The sequence below is a fragment of the Erithacus rubecula genome, assembly GCF_903797595.1.
Source record: "Erithacus rubecula genome assembly, chromosome: 4".
Lineage (NCBI taxonomy): Eukaryota > Metazoa > Chordata > Aves > Passeriformes > Muscicapidae > Erithacus > Erithacus rubecula.
The window spans coordinates 57,048,894-57,067,385 of NC_136686.1; the positions used below are offsets into that span (position 1 = coordinate 57,048,894).

The 18,492-nt window shown below is 39.1% G+C and overlaps 1 protein-coding gene across 1 annotated transcript in view; it reads left to right on the forward strand.

Annotated features, from left to right (window-relative positions):
- The window catches only part of RELN (reelin), a 270,757-nt gene that overhangs the window by 177,877 nt on the left and 74,388 nt on the right, over positions 1–18,492 (forward strand). The window contains exons 20-23 of the mRNA XM_079303527.1: positions 2,836–3,072; positions 8,797–8,989; positions 11,149–11,261; positions 17,512–17,649. Of these exons, the coding sequence (XP_079159653.1) occupies positions 2,836–3,072; positions 8,797–8,989; positions 11,149–11,261; positions 17,512–17,649 (681 nt within the window). The remainder of the gene's footprint in view (positions 1–2,835; positions 3,073–8,796; positions 8,990–11,148; positions 11,262–17,511; positions 17,650–18,492) is intronic.

An 18,492-nucleotide genomic window follows, 5' to 3' on the forward strand; every position in this document is an offset into this window, starting at 1 on the left:
ACACTTAAAAGTCTTCTTCAAAGTTTCCTTTGTCTGCCTTTGTTATAGCCACATATATATTTTAAATGGGCCTGTTTCTAATTCTTAGATTCCTATAATGTAGGAATTATATTTCCCTAAAGGTTTTTAAGATATAGCACTATGAAATTTTTATAACAAAGGAAAATACATATTCTGGTGACTGATTTTAATGAAGTTTAAGATATAAATGTAATAAATTACATAGATGCCAGAGACTTTTTTTGGTTTTTGAGTCTAGGAATGAAACACAATTCCTGTTGTTCTGACAAGAACAATACACACAAGTTAGAGAGTTTTTTGCCTAGATAGATAGATAGATAGATAAATATCCAGTCCACTGTGGATGGATAGAAAAATGACATACATACAAACCTTAAGCTACTGCTGGCAGTAATTATGAACAAAGCTTCACCTTTTCATATTATGTTGCCTGAAACTATCAGCATTTTTAGTAACATAGATGGACTGCTTCAAAGTTTGGCAATCAGTCTGTATCCACGAATTTAATTAATCTTCAGTCATACAAAAAAATAATTACACATTTAATGTTCTGCTGAAAAGGTGCATTTAATCTGCTAACATTTGACAGCTGCATTTTTCTTCTGAGCAGAACAGCGGTGGCTTTTCAATATTAGGTATGCGCATAGCTTGGAAGAATGAGATCAGAGCAAAGGTCTCCCAGCTGGTTTTTAAGAAATTTAATGGTGGCTGGTAATGTAAGTAGGAACACTTTTCTTCTCTGCAGCAGAAAAGTCATTAGCAGGAATCCCCCTCCCTCTCCATCTATCTCCAACAAATCAAAGGCAGACAGGAGAAGTTGTTACAACCAGAGGTGTAGTCAGGTTCTGCATACTAACACATGTGCCATTCATGGTGGTTTACACCTACATTTAAAATTGTGTTAGCTTAATCCCCTGGGATGGGGAATTTATTTTAACATGTGTTAAATATTTTAACATCTGGTATGTGTATCAGTGTGTATGTCATGATTTAGGATTTTCTGTATATTACTGTCTGTGAGAATTAGTGTCCACGTGGGCAAGCTTACGAGAGTTAAGAGTGAAAGGCAAGATACAGGCATCAGAGACAGGCACCAGCAGAGAAATGTGCCCTGGATTATGGCAGAGCAACAGCTCACACAAGTGCCAGGTGCTTCTCAGCACCCACAGTGCTCCTCCTAGCCAGAGTACCAGCTTTCCTCAGCTCCTGAATCATGGCAGGAAAAAAAACATCTTCCTTTTAGCATCAGTAGCAATTTCTTGTCACTTGTGCCTTTAAAAAATTAACCCAAAAGGTTATAGAGTTGCTTCTTGTGAGGGAATCCTTGGTAGAAAAGAAGCCCTTGTGGTTCAGTCAGATGTCAGAGAGCAGCCTTGGCCTGGTGCTTAGTCTGTCACTGAGAAGGGTATGAAGTCATTCAAAAATGTTTGTTTGAGTGTAAAGGAAATGTATCCACCGTACATGAAATGCTGTGTCCCATGCCACAGGGACACAGCCATGTCACCTCTGACTCTCCCTCCACGCTTCTATGTCTATGGATGGCAGAGGGCAGCTCCTAGAAAAGCCAGGCAGGACTTTTTGAGTGCTTCCCACCTTTTTAGACAAGCTATTTGATTTTTTTTCTGGCTAATGGATTAATGTATTCTTCTTTAAAATGAATGTGACACCAAACAAGAGTATTATAAATATACTCTTTACAAGGATGTAGGAGCAAGTCATTTTTAACAGTGTGGTTTTTGCACTAAGAGGGCCACAGGCACAAGACTCTTTCATATGCAGAGAAAAAAACATTATATAACAGGAAGCTTAGAAAGCCTTGAGTCTGAAAAAAAAATTTATGCTGGAGTATAAAAAGATGTTTTCTGTTTACCTGGTGTGTCGTTTTATCCATAGTTCCTCTAACAGAGAAAGAAAAATTACAGCTACATGATGAACTGGCTGAAAACCCTTTAGCCAGCAAGTAATTGTACCCCAATGGAGACAAATGTCCCTGTTGCCAGTCTGTCTCACAGTTGATGTGGCTGTGTGGGGTACCATGGTCTTAGTGATTTATGGATCTTTCAAGAAGGTGTCATTGCTGTGGCAATTAATGTGTACTCCCTCCTGCAGTGTATGAAAATTGCTCCTGGAAATTAGATAATACTCTTAATTTCCTTTGCAGTTTTTCAAGTTTAGGTGTGTTGACATAGCTGCCATGACAAATCAGGTGACCTTGCATACCAGAAACACCTGGGACTCACCTCCAGTTGCATCTCTATGCAGCTACAGAAAAGGAGTGTCTGCCAGAAAAGACTACACATAATCACACTGTCTGACAAGATGAACCTTTTCCACTTGACTGTGGCAATTTACAGGGATGGGTTCTTCTAGGACAAGAGCACCATTAGAATGATGTGAATGATATGCAGGAAATGGTGCAGATGTTTACAAGATGCATATCTTGAGATCAGGATAAAACCCACTGAGTCTGACAAAGGGCATCTGGAATTCTTAAATCCTTATCAGCTCATCCTTCCTTTGCTAATTCACACCTTAAACTTACTGAGAGCTCCACACTTGAAGTAAAAATTGCAAATTCAGTAGAAACTCTTTCTGGTGGCTTTTGCACATGATTGGTTTTCATGAGCTGATTAAATGAACTGATTACCAAGAGAACTAACAATTTCCCTGTCCCTGTCACTGGTAGCAGCTATACCAGCAGGTGCTATGGTATGGTAAATCACTCCATGATTTTTAGGGTCAGTAAGGACCCATCCCCATTGAATTATTACAAACAGCAAAAACTGTCAATAACAACTTTGTCTTGTTTTCCAGAATAATTTCAGTGGAGCTGCCTGAAGATGCAAGGCAGGTTGGCATTCAGTTCAGGTGGTGGCAGCCATACCACTCTTCTCAAGGCGAAGATGTGTGGGCAATTGATGAAATCATCATGACCTCTGTGCTTTTCAACAGCATCAGTCTCGACTTCACCAACCTGGTGGAAGTCACACAGTCTCTGGGATTCTACCTGGGAAATGTTCAGCCCTACTGTGGGCATGACTGGACTCTCTGGTGAGAAATATGTATTCTTTCCTGTTTTATTTTTGTTTTCCTTGCCTGTTCATCCTGCTAAGTGACTGCTGCAAATGCATTTTTCTAACAGATATTCAGACTAATAATGTGTCTCATCCTCACATTGTGGACAGAAATACAGTCACTAATCTCATAGCAACTAGCAGTAAGTTTTTCACCTCACTGCACAGATTTGTGTTTGATGGGAACATTGAATGTAGCATTCTTTTTCCATGAAACGTTTAAAAATATCTTAATATCAGATATTTATATCTTAATATCAGGGTATTTAAAGAATATCCTAATATCTGAAATGTTTCATAATCTTCTCTTAAAATCCAGGCAGGGTAATATGGATAAGCAGGTAATGAAATAATCTTTTAAGCACAGACTGAATATTTTGTAAGTGATGTTCAGATCTATGTACACAGCCATTATATTGTAATCCAGAAAGCAAGGGCAGCAGAATATAGGCAGAATGACATTATCCATTTGTAGTTGCTGGTATTATATACACTTAGTCATTTGCATTGTGATTATGACATATTGCAATTAGGCCTCAAATGTGCTGTGTATTTAGAAACAAAAGCAAGAAAACATCACACCCTCAAAGGAAATAAAGGCAAGACAAGCAAAAGAAGGGAAGAAACAAAGGAAAAAAAATTTAGAATTGCATTTAAAAAAAGCTTTTTTACTAAAACATGAACATGCTTCACAAAAAAAAAAAAAAATCTGGAGCACTTGAGTGTAACATTTGGAATTAATACAAGGGAAGCTCGATTTAATCTGTGTGTTTTGATGAAAACCAGATAACAGTTTCATGCTAGTCTGATCAACCTATAAAGCCAGTATAGTTTTAATTGGCATAGATATATTTCTTTGGAGAAAATACAATCACAGTAATTATAGAAAACCTGAAGAAAATAAAATAATTTTAGCGTCCCCATGGACACTCAGAGAAACACTGCTGGAATTTTATTAACAGGTATCTCTGATATGATCTGATTTGACTTTCTGATCATCTGTCAAACTAAAAGGAGTTGGCTTAGCAGTAGGAACAATACCAAATGTGTCCTAGCACTGATAATGAGGCAGTAGAAGCCCCATTAACCACTTTAATAAGGACAAGGAAGGTACTCTCTGCTCATTAAAATGAAACAACATGTTAGGGCTCAAACTGTTTGCATCTTCCTCATCAAAGAGTTGGAATGAAAGCCTTTTAATGACATTGTTTTCCCTCTGTGCTTTTAAGACCAATTTATCATGGGGAGGAGAGCAGATAAGATAGCAGAGGTTCCTCTTTTTTTTTTTAACCATGACTCTAAATCAAAATCAAAATAATAAATGCTAAGCTAGATTCTCCATCCCATATGGAGATGGACTAGGATTTGTACTGCTCAGTCATAACGGAAACATTGAACTTTCCATTCATCAAATAAAGAATCGAAACCTTCCTCACTATTTATATCTAAGTATTTTTCATTATCACTGGAAAACATGAACTCTATCCTTCACTGACCTTGCTTCTCTCAAGGGAAATTTTTAAACTTACACAAAGTCTGTACAAATGGTTGCTAGTTAAATTAATTATGGTTGGGTTTTCCCAGCTGTGAGTCCATTTGGTTCTCATTTTCTAACTCATGAGTTTCTAACTCATGAGCAGATCTTGCAGTAGCACTGATACCATCCTCTTGAGAACAGTCTGGCAACAGCTTTTTCATTAGTACAACTATGGGAAATACACTATCAATCATTTTACAGGGTGTCATCCCCAGGCCCATTTTCACAGTATTGCTTTTAATTGTCTGTTAGGCCTCCATTTCTGTTTTAGAACCTGTAAACCTGAAACATTTATCCTTAAAATTGGAAAAAAATTGAGGAAGAAAATTTAATTTTTTTTTTCTAAGAGGCTTCATTAAAAAAAAAAAAAAAGTTTGTTTAACATAGCATATGTATTGATCAAATGTGATTTTGGAGTATTTTCATGGTTTATTTCTGAACACTCATTTTATTTGATTGTCATCATCATCATTTGGTTTCAGAATAGATCCTTAACTTTATTACATCAAGTCTATTGGTTGTACTGAAAGGACTCTGGAACACTTTAAAATGAAGTGTTTGATGATATACATTAATTAATCACTTCTCCAAAATGCTCATATTCAGGCAAAGCCATGAACCAAATGTCTCTGCAGAGCTACAGGCTATATATAGCCACTTGCTGAAATTCATTTAAATATTGAGAAGGCTGCTTATATATATATATATATATATATATATTCCCCTGGACACAAATAAAATAGTACCTATAAATTTATATAAATAAACTGTCTTCAGTCAGATTACAGCATTATGATTTAACTCAGTGTAGCAAATGATGGAGAAGCCTGGGGGAAGACTGTTCATGCCTTGTCATGAACTATCTTTATGGAGCAATGTCATCCTGTGGTACTACACCAGCTTGGTCATTTACCAGTGTCTTAAGTGTTTTGTCATTTAGAGTAATTATTACTTTGTAACATGAATAAAGTTTCTTTCAGGTAATCAGCTTAATATATTAATGATGTTAATACATTCAGGAGTTGTTTAGCAAAGTAGGTATGATGTGATGCAACAAGGCACAAGCATCCCCTGCTTTTGATGGAAGCAGAGTCTGGTGTGAGCCTTGGGCCACTGTGTCAATATTTTCAGTCAATGCAGCTTTACAAAACAAGCTGCATCCATGTGGCTTTTCAGTATTCCTAAAAGTACCAGCCTTGAATATATGGTAACTCTGGGGGTCTCAGAGCAGTTTGGAGCAATGCAGGTTGGCTGACATTGACTGTGATGCTGTTCCCAGAAGTACCAATTAGTTGGCAATGCTTGGAGGGAGAGTGATTGTTCTGAGGGCACCTGTGGGTATTGTGTTCCTGTGCCTCTGCAGGTCTAATTAACACGTGCCAGAAACCCACTCACAGCAACAAATTTATACAAAAATGGAGCCTCTGCATGCTCATTTCTGAAGATTTTTAGTTAATTATTGTTACACCAGGGACATTACTTCATCTTTTCAAAATTGAGAAAGGTATTCCAGCTGTGTAGCTCCCAGAACAAAGAAAATATTTGGTATTCCAGTAAAAGAGCATACCTCTAACCACATACAACTGTAGAGCAAAGAAGTGACAAGTAAGGTGGAGTCCACAACTTTAATGCTACTTGTGTTCAGCTGGAGGCAAAATGTGGATGATAAAGGAATTTATGTACCCGTAATATGATTTCCTTCCCTTAAAAGAGCTTCCTATAGAGCATCATATATTGTCTGCATCTCAACATTAGCTTCCTTTTCCACATTTGTTTAATAAGCATTTTAAAGAGCAGGTTTGACTTTTTAACTTACTTAATATACTTACTTATACTGTGTACAATATCCAGTGGCTAAGCTATTAAATTAAAATGAATATTAGATTTAAAATACTTTAATCATTACCTGAATGCTAACAGTAAGAAAATATTAGAGTTTAAGACTTTTTTTCCCCTCATTTTATTTAGTAGTATTGAATAAAGTGAATTTTTGTGAAGACAAGAGAAAACAGAGTAACATTTAATTCTTTGCCCCTTTTTTCACTACAAGTCCTTTACATGTCTTCTATTACTTTTTGAAGACAGCTTCTGGCAGATGTTTCATAAAATTGTTGAGTTTCAACTTTTTTTTCTGTTCAGATAAGCTTTAGGTAGCTGTGATGTGCTGCTATGCCCAGGTTTTGTGTGCAATGCCAAATCCTCTCCCAAAGCAGTGGTTCCCATAACTTTCAGCTGATGACACTGCACAGGTTTGACTGGTACCTGAAGAGCCTGGTTGTATTGGCACAAATTTCCCAGGGCTTCAGCCTATGTCAGGTCAAATAAGCATTAGCTTTTAAATTTGTGGATTTTTATTCATTTTGTAAAATACAAGATTTCGATGTAAAATAAATTCAGGACTTATCCACACAAGTTCTTCTGGGATGCATTCAGATCTAACCACGAGGCCACAAACCATAGGTTGCCAGCTGGACTGCTGATGAGTGTACTTTATATCCTCTGCTCAACTTAAAGTCACCCTTCCTACTGAGAAGAAAAGCCCTGCCAACACCAACTGAAAGAGCAAACAGTTCAGATACAGTTTTCCAAGACTCCTTATGGCCTTCCAGTCCAGTTGTCCAGGACAGTGCCCTTGTGCCCTCCCAGTGCAGGGAGTGTCCATCCACAGCCACTTTGGACTGCTAAGCAATAAGACAAAGTGAAAAATTTCATATAATGTCATGAGCTGGTTCATCCTTTAGGAAATCAAGTCACAAAAATTAAGGTCAGAGAGTAGAAAGCAGCCTGGATCTTAACTTAGGGCAAGTAACAGAAATTTGGTAATGACAAGACTAATGTAAGCTTTCAGTAATTTCTTCTAAAGCTTTAAGGTAGGATGCTGACATGTATGGCTTAAGTGCTCTCTCTGGAAAGGACTCTATAGAAAACAATATAGGTCAGTGAATTAATTGAAAAGAGTCCTAAGTGACACTGACTTGTATTCCTTGTCCTCACACTCACATTGTCGTGACCTTGAATTTTACAGGAGTAGAAGCTAATGTGCTCTACTGTATTGTATTTAAAGATTATGATTTCTTATTTAAGATAATAAACTGTAGCTTATTCAATCATAAGAGCAACCTTGAAACAGATTATTCTCTTCATCACCACTGTATTGAATGTAGTTTGGTTTGTTTCCATGATGATTTGTAGTGATTTTCTTTAAAAAGAGCCAATCCTTTTTCTATTTCTAAGACTATTTAAGAATAGTCTTAGAAAATATTGAAGCTGAAAGGAGTACAGTATTTCTGAATACACTAAGTAAACATCTCAAACTATGAAGAGGGAGGAAATTTTCATTCTATATGGACTTTCATTAAAATACCCTGTTTTGAAGGCTAGTGAGCAGGATTCAAAGTTTAAATTGTTATTACTTCCTCCTTATGCCTCTGTTGCATTTGAGGTTTTGAGTTTGGTTGTTTCCTTTTTCTTTTGAAGAGTGCATAGAAGAAAAACCTGCATTTGAAGTGAAATAACCTTGAATTTTCAGACTACAAATTGTATTACTGGGCACCATGCAACATATATATCTATATGTATGTTCCAGGCATTACTGTTGCTCTCCAATCTATTGGAAAATATAATTCTTACATCAGTACATCCTACAGAAAAGAAGCAGAGGATAGAAGATTAATTCTGAAACAGAGTCAAGAGTCATGAATAATTGCATACTGGATCACTTGAAAATCAATTAAATGAACAGTCAATGAAATAAGAGTATTTTAAACTAGAATCAGAGTTTCTTAACTCAGTATTAGGATGAAATTACAGCTCTGACTGTGGCATGACCTTAGGCAATGGACACTCCTGGAGAATGAACTTTATTTATGTTGTTTTTTTCCTTATGTTGCCCTTTCCTAGATCCTAACTTGACCCTTTATACAAAGAGCATACAGTAAGAAGTAACAGAATAATTCAGTGTTTCGCATTCTGGGATGCATCAAGGCCATCCTGGTAATTTGCAGAAGTACCAGCAGAAGGATTCTTTCTCCTGTACATGGTCTCCTCCCACATACCAATCTACAGAACAAGGAAACACCACTGTATTTAACTCAGAACCATTCATAACGTTCTTTTTTGAATTGTTTTGAGGATCCATGCTGATTCTTCCTTTACATCTCCCAGTTTCACAGGAGATTCAAAGCTAGCTTCCAGCATGCGCTACGTGGAGACGCAGTCCATGCAGATTGGAGCTTCCTATATGATACAGTTCAACTTGGTGATGGGCTGTGGCCAGCCCTTTACTCCTCATATAGACAACCAGGTGAAGCTGGAGTACTCCACCAACCATGGCCTCACCTGGCATCTTGTTCAGGAGGTGAGGCTGTCTTCCATAAACTCTGCTTTATATAAAAATAGTCTGAAATACACTTTTGGCTTTGAACAAAGAATGATGTTTTCCTTTTTCACCTTTCAATAAAGAAATACTTGTTTGTAATCAGTCAAAATTACTAATAGAGGTGTTTGGACTGTTCCTCGTAATATTTGGAAGAAAGAAATCCTGAAATACAAAATTGTGACAGGAATGGACCAAGGCCGAGAAAAAAAATGGGCTACAGTTAGAACTACAGGGTAATGGCTGAGATCTTTCCTGTGCTATTGCTTTGTTTTTCAAAGCAAAAGGCATCTACTGTTTCCTGGAATTTAAATGGATAGAAATGCTTTCTGCCCTTGTGCACAGCCATTTCATAAATGGAAAGCACATTCCTTCAGGGGATTGTAATGCAGAGCCTTTCATCTCCCAGCCCTGGTTCAGGCTCAGTGCAGGGCTGGGGTGACCGGCTGTTTCCCCTCTCTGCTCCAAGTGCAAACAGCAGCCTTGGCTGCTCTTTCCCTGGTGGCTCAGTGCTGCCTCAGCACAAATGTGAGCAGCACATTTCGCCAAGTTCATGCTCTTGTTTTCCCTCTTAGATTGAAAACTGGACTTTCCCTGGCCTCAGGGTGAACCAGCCAAGGTCCTTTGGCTGCCTGTGAGCAGGTCCAGAGGGTCAGGGAACTTGTCCTTCTGCCTTTTCACTGCCTGCTCTGCAGGCTCACCAAAGGATTTATATGTCAAGTTCCACCTTTATGAGCAATTAAACCTTTGCCTGGTTACCTCTGCCATGTTGTGTTTTGCCACATTTACTTTGGTGGGCATAATAGAGAAATGGCAATAAGTTAATTTTTAAACTTTGGAAATCCAAATAATGATTTCTCACCTTAAACAGGATTCAGAGGAAAGCTATAAATCATATATTTCAATCACTGCTCCTGTCTTTTATACCTAGCAGGCATCATCATGGTGTCCAAGAATAGTTCCCAGTGGTGGGTGTTTGGAGTTTGTGCTTGCCATCAGTGAAAGATACATCACCTTCAGATTTTAGTGCTGATTTCCTTGCTCAGTAGAGCTGAGTTCAGAGACAACATGCAGCCAAATAATTTTCCTCACATCACCCATATTGCTGTGATAAAAGAGTATTTGTAGTATATTTCAAGGACATAATCTGGCAAATAAACAAAACACTAATTAATTAAAATGTTTGAAAATTTTGTTTGCTTTGCAAGCACTGATCAGATCTTGTTTTCTACAATCACTTAGAGAAGATGAATCAAGAAAACATGTTTGAAAATTGCTAGAAAGGAAATTAAGCCTTTAGGAAATCTACTAAAAAACACAAAAAACCAAAATAAGGTCTCAGATCTTCATTTAATACTGTAAGATATTTGAGCAATAAATTTCTCTGTAAAATAATATATTCTTCCTTTCCTCATATTTAATACATAACTATTACTGTATAATTTAACTATATAAATATTCTTAATTGCCATAACTTCTGTAGAGAGTTACCACTTTATTATTAGTTTCAGAATAGTCACAGTAGGCTGCTTGCATGAGCAGGAGTCTGTTCTCTTGTCCAATACCCTTCATGGGGGTGAGCACAACAGTGGCCAGTGAAATACTCTTGGGCATTGGGGATGGTCAGGAGAAGCTGTGCTGTGCAGGGAGGGGCAGAAGGGACTCTGTTGGTAGCTAGAAGAGGATCATGCAGGTTGGTAGTAACTTCCAAGCATTTTATTCATACTCATTATGCCAATTTTTTGGGCACTGTTCTGGCAAAATATAAATAAATTAATGGAATATTGCAAAAAATTAAGGTAACATTGGAAGGGCAGTGCTGGAAAACAGGAAGAAGGAACAGACTTCATTCATATTTAATATTAAAAAGATGTTACCATTATAATATTTTCTGAATTTTAAATAAGAATTTAAAATAAGTGCTAAACTCTTTAAAGAGATTTGTATGGCTTTCTTCCATCCTCAATAGTACTACTAGTTATTTGAGAAATTTCTCCACATCAAGCCAGGATTTTTCCCTTCTGGGTCTTTCCCAAGGTCTGGAGCCAGACAAGCTCCTGGTTCTGTGAATGTTTGACCTTTGTTTCTGTTTCCAATTATTCCTCAACATTAAACCTGGTTTTGAAATGTTTTATTTTAAGGAATGTCTACCCAGTATGCCGAGCTGCCAGGAGTTTACATCAGCAAGTATTTACCACTCCAGTGAATTTACTCAGTGGAGGAGAATCACTGTTCTTCTGCCACAGAAGACTTGGTAAGCATTTATTTCCTATCTTAATTTCTTCTTTTTTGGGGGTGGGGAGTGAGAGGATGGTGCAGGCAATTTGTCACATCAATTGCTGTGACAAAGATCAAGTCCTCCACAGGTCATACTCAAGCCAATAGATGGGGTGGCAGGGCTGACCCAGTCACAGGTATTTCCCATAAAATGCATTCCTTACATAATTAGAGAATAAAATGTTGGTGAAGTCAACAGAAACTATTGTTCAGGATTGTTTTTAATACATACTCTGACTCTCCTAATAAAGTTCAGACTTTTCAAAAATAGTGGCACTTGTCTATAAATGCCCTATTGGAGGAAGGCTTTATTTGGATTGGTAATTTTTATTTTGCACATTCCTTATTGTTAACATCTTCAGACCAAAGCCTTGTATAAACAATAACTAATGATTCATTTCTGGGAATTTTTAAACTGTTGCTTCTTTTTATAGCATGTCTTAAAAAATAACATTCTCTCCTGAAAAAAAAAAAAAAAAAAGAAAAGAAAAAAAACTATCAGAAAGCCTATTAATCTTCTTGTAATCAAACTTGATTTGCCTCCTCTAAAATTTTTATTTATTAACTAAACTGTTTCTTTCATTGTTTATTTTTAAATCTTTATTATAACATACAAATAAAAAGTTGTCATAAATCCCAATAATCTTCAGGGCATCTTTAATTTGAGAATTTAATTATTGCAATTAGAGTTACATTTTGATTATGTTTGACCTGAATCCAACACAGCAATTGCAATGAGAGCCTGCTCAGATTAAGTCAACATTGTATTTCTCCATCCTTCATCATTATTTTTTTGCACTCTGCATGGCCTCAGCACAACCTATTTCCATCAATCACACCACAATGATACCTTCTTTCAACACACAGGCCCTTTTTACTGTACAGGCAATATTCAGAATTTCCTATTTCTAGGCAAAACATCAAAGGCAAATATTGAATCCTTAGAACATGTCATATCTGATAATACCAAATGGTGCAAGTAATTCTACAAATAACTGCTTTGTAGTTAGATTATAATGTACTAAATCTTACATACTATTATGTGCCACCAGCTGCAAAATCTGTGGTTCACATAGGCACTTAGGAGTTTAAAAAGCATCTACAATTTTTTGGGTTACAGTCTAAAGTAAGCTGTTTTTCCTAATTTATAAAATATATACTATATTCAAAGTTATTATACACTATTTTATGATGATAACAATATTGTGGCCTCCTTTTTCTTTAGGATCTACTAATTTTTGGCAGCACATGAGTTGACAGAACCATTTTAATTTAGGAGACTGTGGGGAGAAATTAGGATGAAGTAATAGCCAGGTTCCTGTTCTATGCTCTGCACAAATCATAAATATTTCACACTCTGTCTTGTATCTGAAGGGATTCCGTCTGTTAGCAGAGATTTGTTTGTAATTAAGGTACAAATTACCACTGAAAATTTCTTTGCTCTTCATAGAACACATTTTCCATGTTGTGTTGTGCTGTGGTGCTATCAGGGTGAAGAGCAAGGGTGGCTGCACGTTCCCCACCAAACACAATCCAGCACAGCACATGCATCTCTCCCTCACCACTTCCCTTCTTTCTAGCATTTCTTTCACCACCAGGAGCAGGCTAAGGGCTCAGCAGCTCCTTTGGGTTCAGACTGGGAGGGGATTTTAGGGGTTTTTAGAGCAGGCTTGAGAGCAGAGAGTAAGGCTTTCCAAAGCCTGGGCATTGTTGGTGACAGTGGGATGTGCAGTTCTCAGCTGCCAGCCCAGCCACACAGAGAGCATTGCTCCAGTGGCTGGTAGGGAATATGCTCTGCAGGGCTCCTCTGGGGAGCCCTCCCTCCTTCTGTCCCTGCATCCACTGCAAACACCACACAGCAAAACCCTAGTGATGGCCAGGAAGAACAGTGCAGGGGCAGAGAGCCAGGTCTCCCTCCCAAAACTGAGGTGAGGGGGAGAGGTCTCTGACCTTCCTTCTCCTCCAACCTCACAAGACAAAGGCTGCCAGATACACAGCCCGCCCTGTGCTTGCTGCACAGGCAAACAAACACCTGAAGGAGGTGTCAGGAATGTCTCCTCAGCCTTGTTCTGGCCCTTGGTGGCCTCAGTATGGCCTCACACAGTCCTGCTGTTGCTGCTGGAGCTCTGCATGCACAGCTCTCAGCTGAGGGTCTGCGCCCTGGGCGTGTGCCTGTGGCACTGTGCTCGTGCAGCTGGAAAATTGGTCATAACAGCACCTATTTCTCTTGTAAAACTTTCTGAGTGTGCTGGTATTTCTGCAGATCTGTAGATGTTCTGCATCTGGCAAGCATGAGTTTACAAGGTGCCCATGTTATGTGAGATTTGGGATGGTAGAAAATCTGCTGAAAGAACGAGACTTGTATTGAAGAAATGTAATGTAAGCACCTGCTGACTGAAATTGTATTGTACTTGAACTGAACATTTCTCCACTGATGAAAATTAATTTCAGTTTTATGCAAGGCATTTACATATGAACAGGCTTTAATGAGATACAAGCAGCTGTCAGTTGCTGACTTCATAAACAAATCAACACCTAATGACTGAATGAGAGCTTCAGGATAATTGGGTAAATGTAATTATGGTAACTCAGAAGGTAGCAAATATAATTTTATCAGCCACAAATTTGCATTAGATCATTAAGGCTTTTAATATCAGGAGGGAAGGCAGTGATTTTATTTTAGCTCACATATCAGAAAATTTTTCTAACAGAACATAATTTCACTCGCAGTACTTAGGGGACACGATTTCCTTGTGCTTATGTAAAATGTCATACAACAAAAATGACTTTTATTTGACATCAACTTGACTTAGATATAATATTATTAGAGAGCTAGATTTCTTTCCAATAAGTAGCATTAAAAAAAAAAAAAAAGGAGAAACTATGAGGAACTAGGGAGGTTTATTTTGCTTGTAAGAAATGCTTTCTAGCTCCTCAGTGCTGCACTTCCCATTTCAATAATGTCCAAATGGTGACTGTCTAGAAAACCAGTGTTTTATCACTGAGAATGCAGCTGACACTCATCTCCTTGTTCTCTTTTTTAAATTAACATGGCTTTTTTAATGGCTGATTACCATTTTTAACAGCATAATCCTCTTAAGCTGTTGTTACCTTGAGATGCAGAGCAGCCTGGGAAAGCTTTCAAGAACAGTGATCAGGGCTGGTTTTTCAGCAGCATTGCTTTTGCAATTGTCAATTCAGCCTAGCACACATTATCCCTCACCCAGGAGGAATCTGAATCCATAGTTTTCCCTGCCCACAGCAGTGTGACAGTGGCATTACCCCCTGGCAGCAGGCTGGGAGGGAAGGTGAGGACAGCCCCTTGTTCCTTGCAGCTCAGGGCAAAGGGATTCCCGGGATTCCCATGATGGCAAAGCTGTCCCCAGGGGAGAGTGTCTGTCTGCAGATAAAAATAACTCCTCCTGACTGGGATGTGGCTCCCTGAGACTGTCCCCAGCCTCCAGCTGCTGCACACGCCTGCATTTGGGCCACATGTTCCTCTCCAGGCAGTAATGAGCCTCCTGCCTTCCTCCCCTCCCCTCAAATGAAAGAAACAAAACCTCCTGCAATCCCTGCATTCGCCTGGGGCAACTTCAGAGTGAGAGTGGAGCTGAGTGCACCCTTAACTTGACGTGCTGCCAACATCTGGAGCTGAGGAGGCAGGTGGAGCTTGCACCTGGCAGGGTAGAGTCCCCTGCAGCAGGAGTGGGGCAGTGAGATCCTCCAGGGATGCATTTTGGTGAAAGCCACATGATCCCAGCAAGGGTCTGTCGGCTCTGGTGCAGCCCTGTGCCTTGCCATGCATGCCCAGCCCTGGAGCAGCCCCAAGGCAGAGCTGCACTGGGATCTGCTCAGCTGGGGCTCTGCCATTGCACAGGGCTGGGCTCTCCCCACTCTTTGTGGTGGTCAGGTGTGAGTCTTGTGCCCTGAACCAGCCCTGGTGCCCCTGCACAGCCCAGCCCAGCCACCCTGTGGGGCCATTGGCACCTCTCAGCAGCCAGCGAGTGGCCAAGGCAGCGCCATCAATGCCACACCAGCTTTTTTTGGGGCACCATCACTTGCTGGGCACCATGAGACTTTCTTGACATGGTGAAAATGCCTCTGTATCACTGTAGATCTTCCCAGTTTGCTGTAATTACCCTGGAGCTCCAACTCCAGCCATACACCCTCCCCGCTGGAACACAGAGATGCCTGAACACGATGCTCTCCCTCCTGCTACCTGGGAAAATAACAGGACACTGTTTTACTGTGCTGGGAGTTCACAGGGGGTGTGTTTGCCTGCTCTAACACCATTCTTTGGTTTCAGTATTGTCATTTTCCTCAGCACACATCTGAGTTAACACCAGTCATTACAGCTCTTTCCAGAGCCTTCAGCCTCTGTCAGGGCTCTCTGTGGTGCCATTGATGTGAACATGAACCTCAGCACCAAAGTGATGTGCTGACTTCAGAGCACTCCAACAATAAACAGTAAATAATTGCAGTCAATATTGACTGCCCATTGTGCCTACACAAGCTTAGGAGGTCCTTTGTGTGCTGATTACTAGCATTGCACACTTTTAATGGATAATTCATAGCTCTTGTAATGTAACCCATCAATACATTATATCCTGAGGGAGTATTTAATCAGCAGATTTGCCCCTGCAGATTAACTCTTAGTGCTGTAAAAATGCTTACAGTATTTGCAATATCAAACAGATACTTAAAACAGGCAACAAGGGTAATTTCAATTAAAAATCAAGCCCTTGGGCAGCTTTACTTATTTTTAAAAGAAATTCAAAACTGGTATTTTAAAAATTTATCCTGCATGTACCAAACTTCTCATATGTGCCAGAGTGGCTAATTGCTCTGCCACTCTGTCCTCTTCAGTTACACAGGCCTGCACTATTCATTTTTTCACTTCCATACGTGTGAGCAGGTGGCTCAGCCACCTTTACAATATTCATTTTAATAAGCCTTATTCTACATAAATTATTGGGGGTGGGGAAAGGGCTTTGTATCTCAAAGTAGAGTAACAGCATTATATCCTGTGCCATCATAAAGTAACCATATGGCTTAGAAACAAGCTAGAAAAGAAGCTTCTAATAGGAGCCGTCTGCTTCTCATCCTCAGCACCCCCAACCAGCTCTTGGCCAGACACAGTCCTGTCCCATTTTAAAATTGGATTTTTAATTCTCTTCAGTCAGCCTTGCTTTCCCTGTCCAACCCCTCCACAACAAGGCAATCCAGCCTTAGTGCCCACATTTCCACCACCACCCATTTTTACCTTCTGCTCCATCATGGTGAAAAAATTCCCATCTTTGTTTTGCTTCACATGTAACATATTTTTCTTAATCTAATAATCTAATAATTATGGCTAGCAGAAGTCATTCCCATGGAAAATGTCAATACTGCATTGGACAATCTCCTACAGGGCCAACAATAAGCATTTTTTAATGTATAATATTAGCTGACTTCACCACTGTAAAGAAAAACAAGCTTTGAAGATAAAACTATTTAGAAAAGAGAAGCTAAAACAAATATCCAGATCTTAATTAGGCAAGAAATTTAATTTGGTGATTCCTCACCACAAACCTTGGCTGTTACAGATTTTGGGTTGTTGGCCAAGAGCAAGCTATTTGCAGTATGGAAAAAAAATAGGTGTGATGAAACAGGATCTTTGTCAAAAACTTGTGCTCTCAATGTCACCAGTGATATGTGAGCAAAATCTAGTTTAGAGTCATCCAGACAAAAAGAAAAATTATACACAAGAAAAAAAGTCAACTATTATTGAATGGAAACAGTTGGTATTCACTTATACTCAAGAGCTTTAATAATTTTTTAAAGTTATAAATATCAGGAGAAACCTCTTTACACAGTTTTTGACCTATTAACTGTGACCAAAAATATAAAAATCAAAGTCATGCCCTCAATGCAGCTTTCCAATTTTGTAACCATAACACAATAAAAATCCAGTAAAATTCATAGCTAGGCTTACCTTAAATAATGCTCAAAATCCCTGCAATGTGCTCTTCCTCAGAATTATCATCAATCACTGGAAAGTCCTTTAATAGCCTCATGCAGCCTCATCTAGGAAGTTAATTTGCAAGAATCTGTCTTTGATTGTGCCAGCCTTTGCAGCCTAGGCTGTGATGGGAACACTAACTTCATTTTTCATTTTGCTTACATTTTACCTCTTTTCCTGCTGTTCTGTAAAGAATCAAAAATGAATGCATTGTTGTGATTTTAAGGTCCAGTGCCACGCGTTTCCGCTGGAGTCAGTGCTACTACACAGCCCAGGACGAGTGGGCCCTGGACAACATCTACATTGGCCAGCAGTGCCCCAACATGTGCAGTGGGCATGGCTGGTGTGACCACGGTGTTTGCAGGTATGGAACATTTATCAGTCCCTCTTAACACTGCTCTCCTGTGGTGGAGCCCTGGAAACTGGGAGTTCTGAACTTTCTGTGCTGTCAGGCATTGATCCCCAGGAAAACATGGCTTTTGAACTCAGGCTGTGGAGAGGGCATCCAAAATTCACAGAATTCACAGAATGACTAGGGTGGGAGAGGCCTTCAAGGTCATTGAGTCCAGCCCTTGCCCTATGAGTGATAGAATTAGGATCATGGGTGTGTAGTTTGAATAAAAGTGAGTAATATCACATGGTGAAAATTTTAGAATTTAAGGTCTTAGGATAAAGAAATATAAAGAGAGCAAGATGGAGGTTTTAGGGCAGAGATTTTGTCTTTCCTCTTCATCTTCTTCTTCATGGGTTTGGGTGATTTTTTGTGATGGGATAGAAAAACCTGCATTGCAGATCACGGGTGATTAGTTATTGGATTAAAAGTAAAAATAATTTAGGTGTTCATTCTTAATTAGACCACTTGGCCTTAAAAGGCCTTATAGAGAAAGAGATACACCTCCATTTTTAGCTCATTAGCTAGAAGTGCTGTAGAACTCACTGTAACATCGATGAGAATTAATAAACATCTAAGTCTGAACAAGAAATACCATTCAATCCCGGCCTTGGCAAGAAAAAGGAGATAAAAAGTGATATCCTGATATTTCAGGTACCCTACTATTTTCCAAACTTTCCTTTTCCTGGCTGTTGCTCTTTTTTTTTTTATTAAACATTAAAAAAACCAAAGGACTATGAGGGGTTGACCATTCAAGCAGCATTAGCTGCCATTTGCTCCACACCAGTCTGTCCAAGATCTGCACCCTTGGCAGAT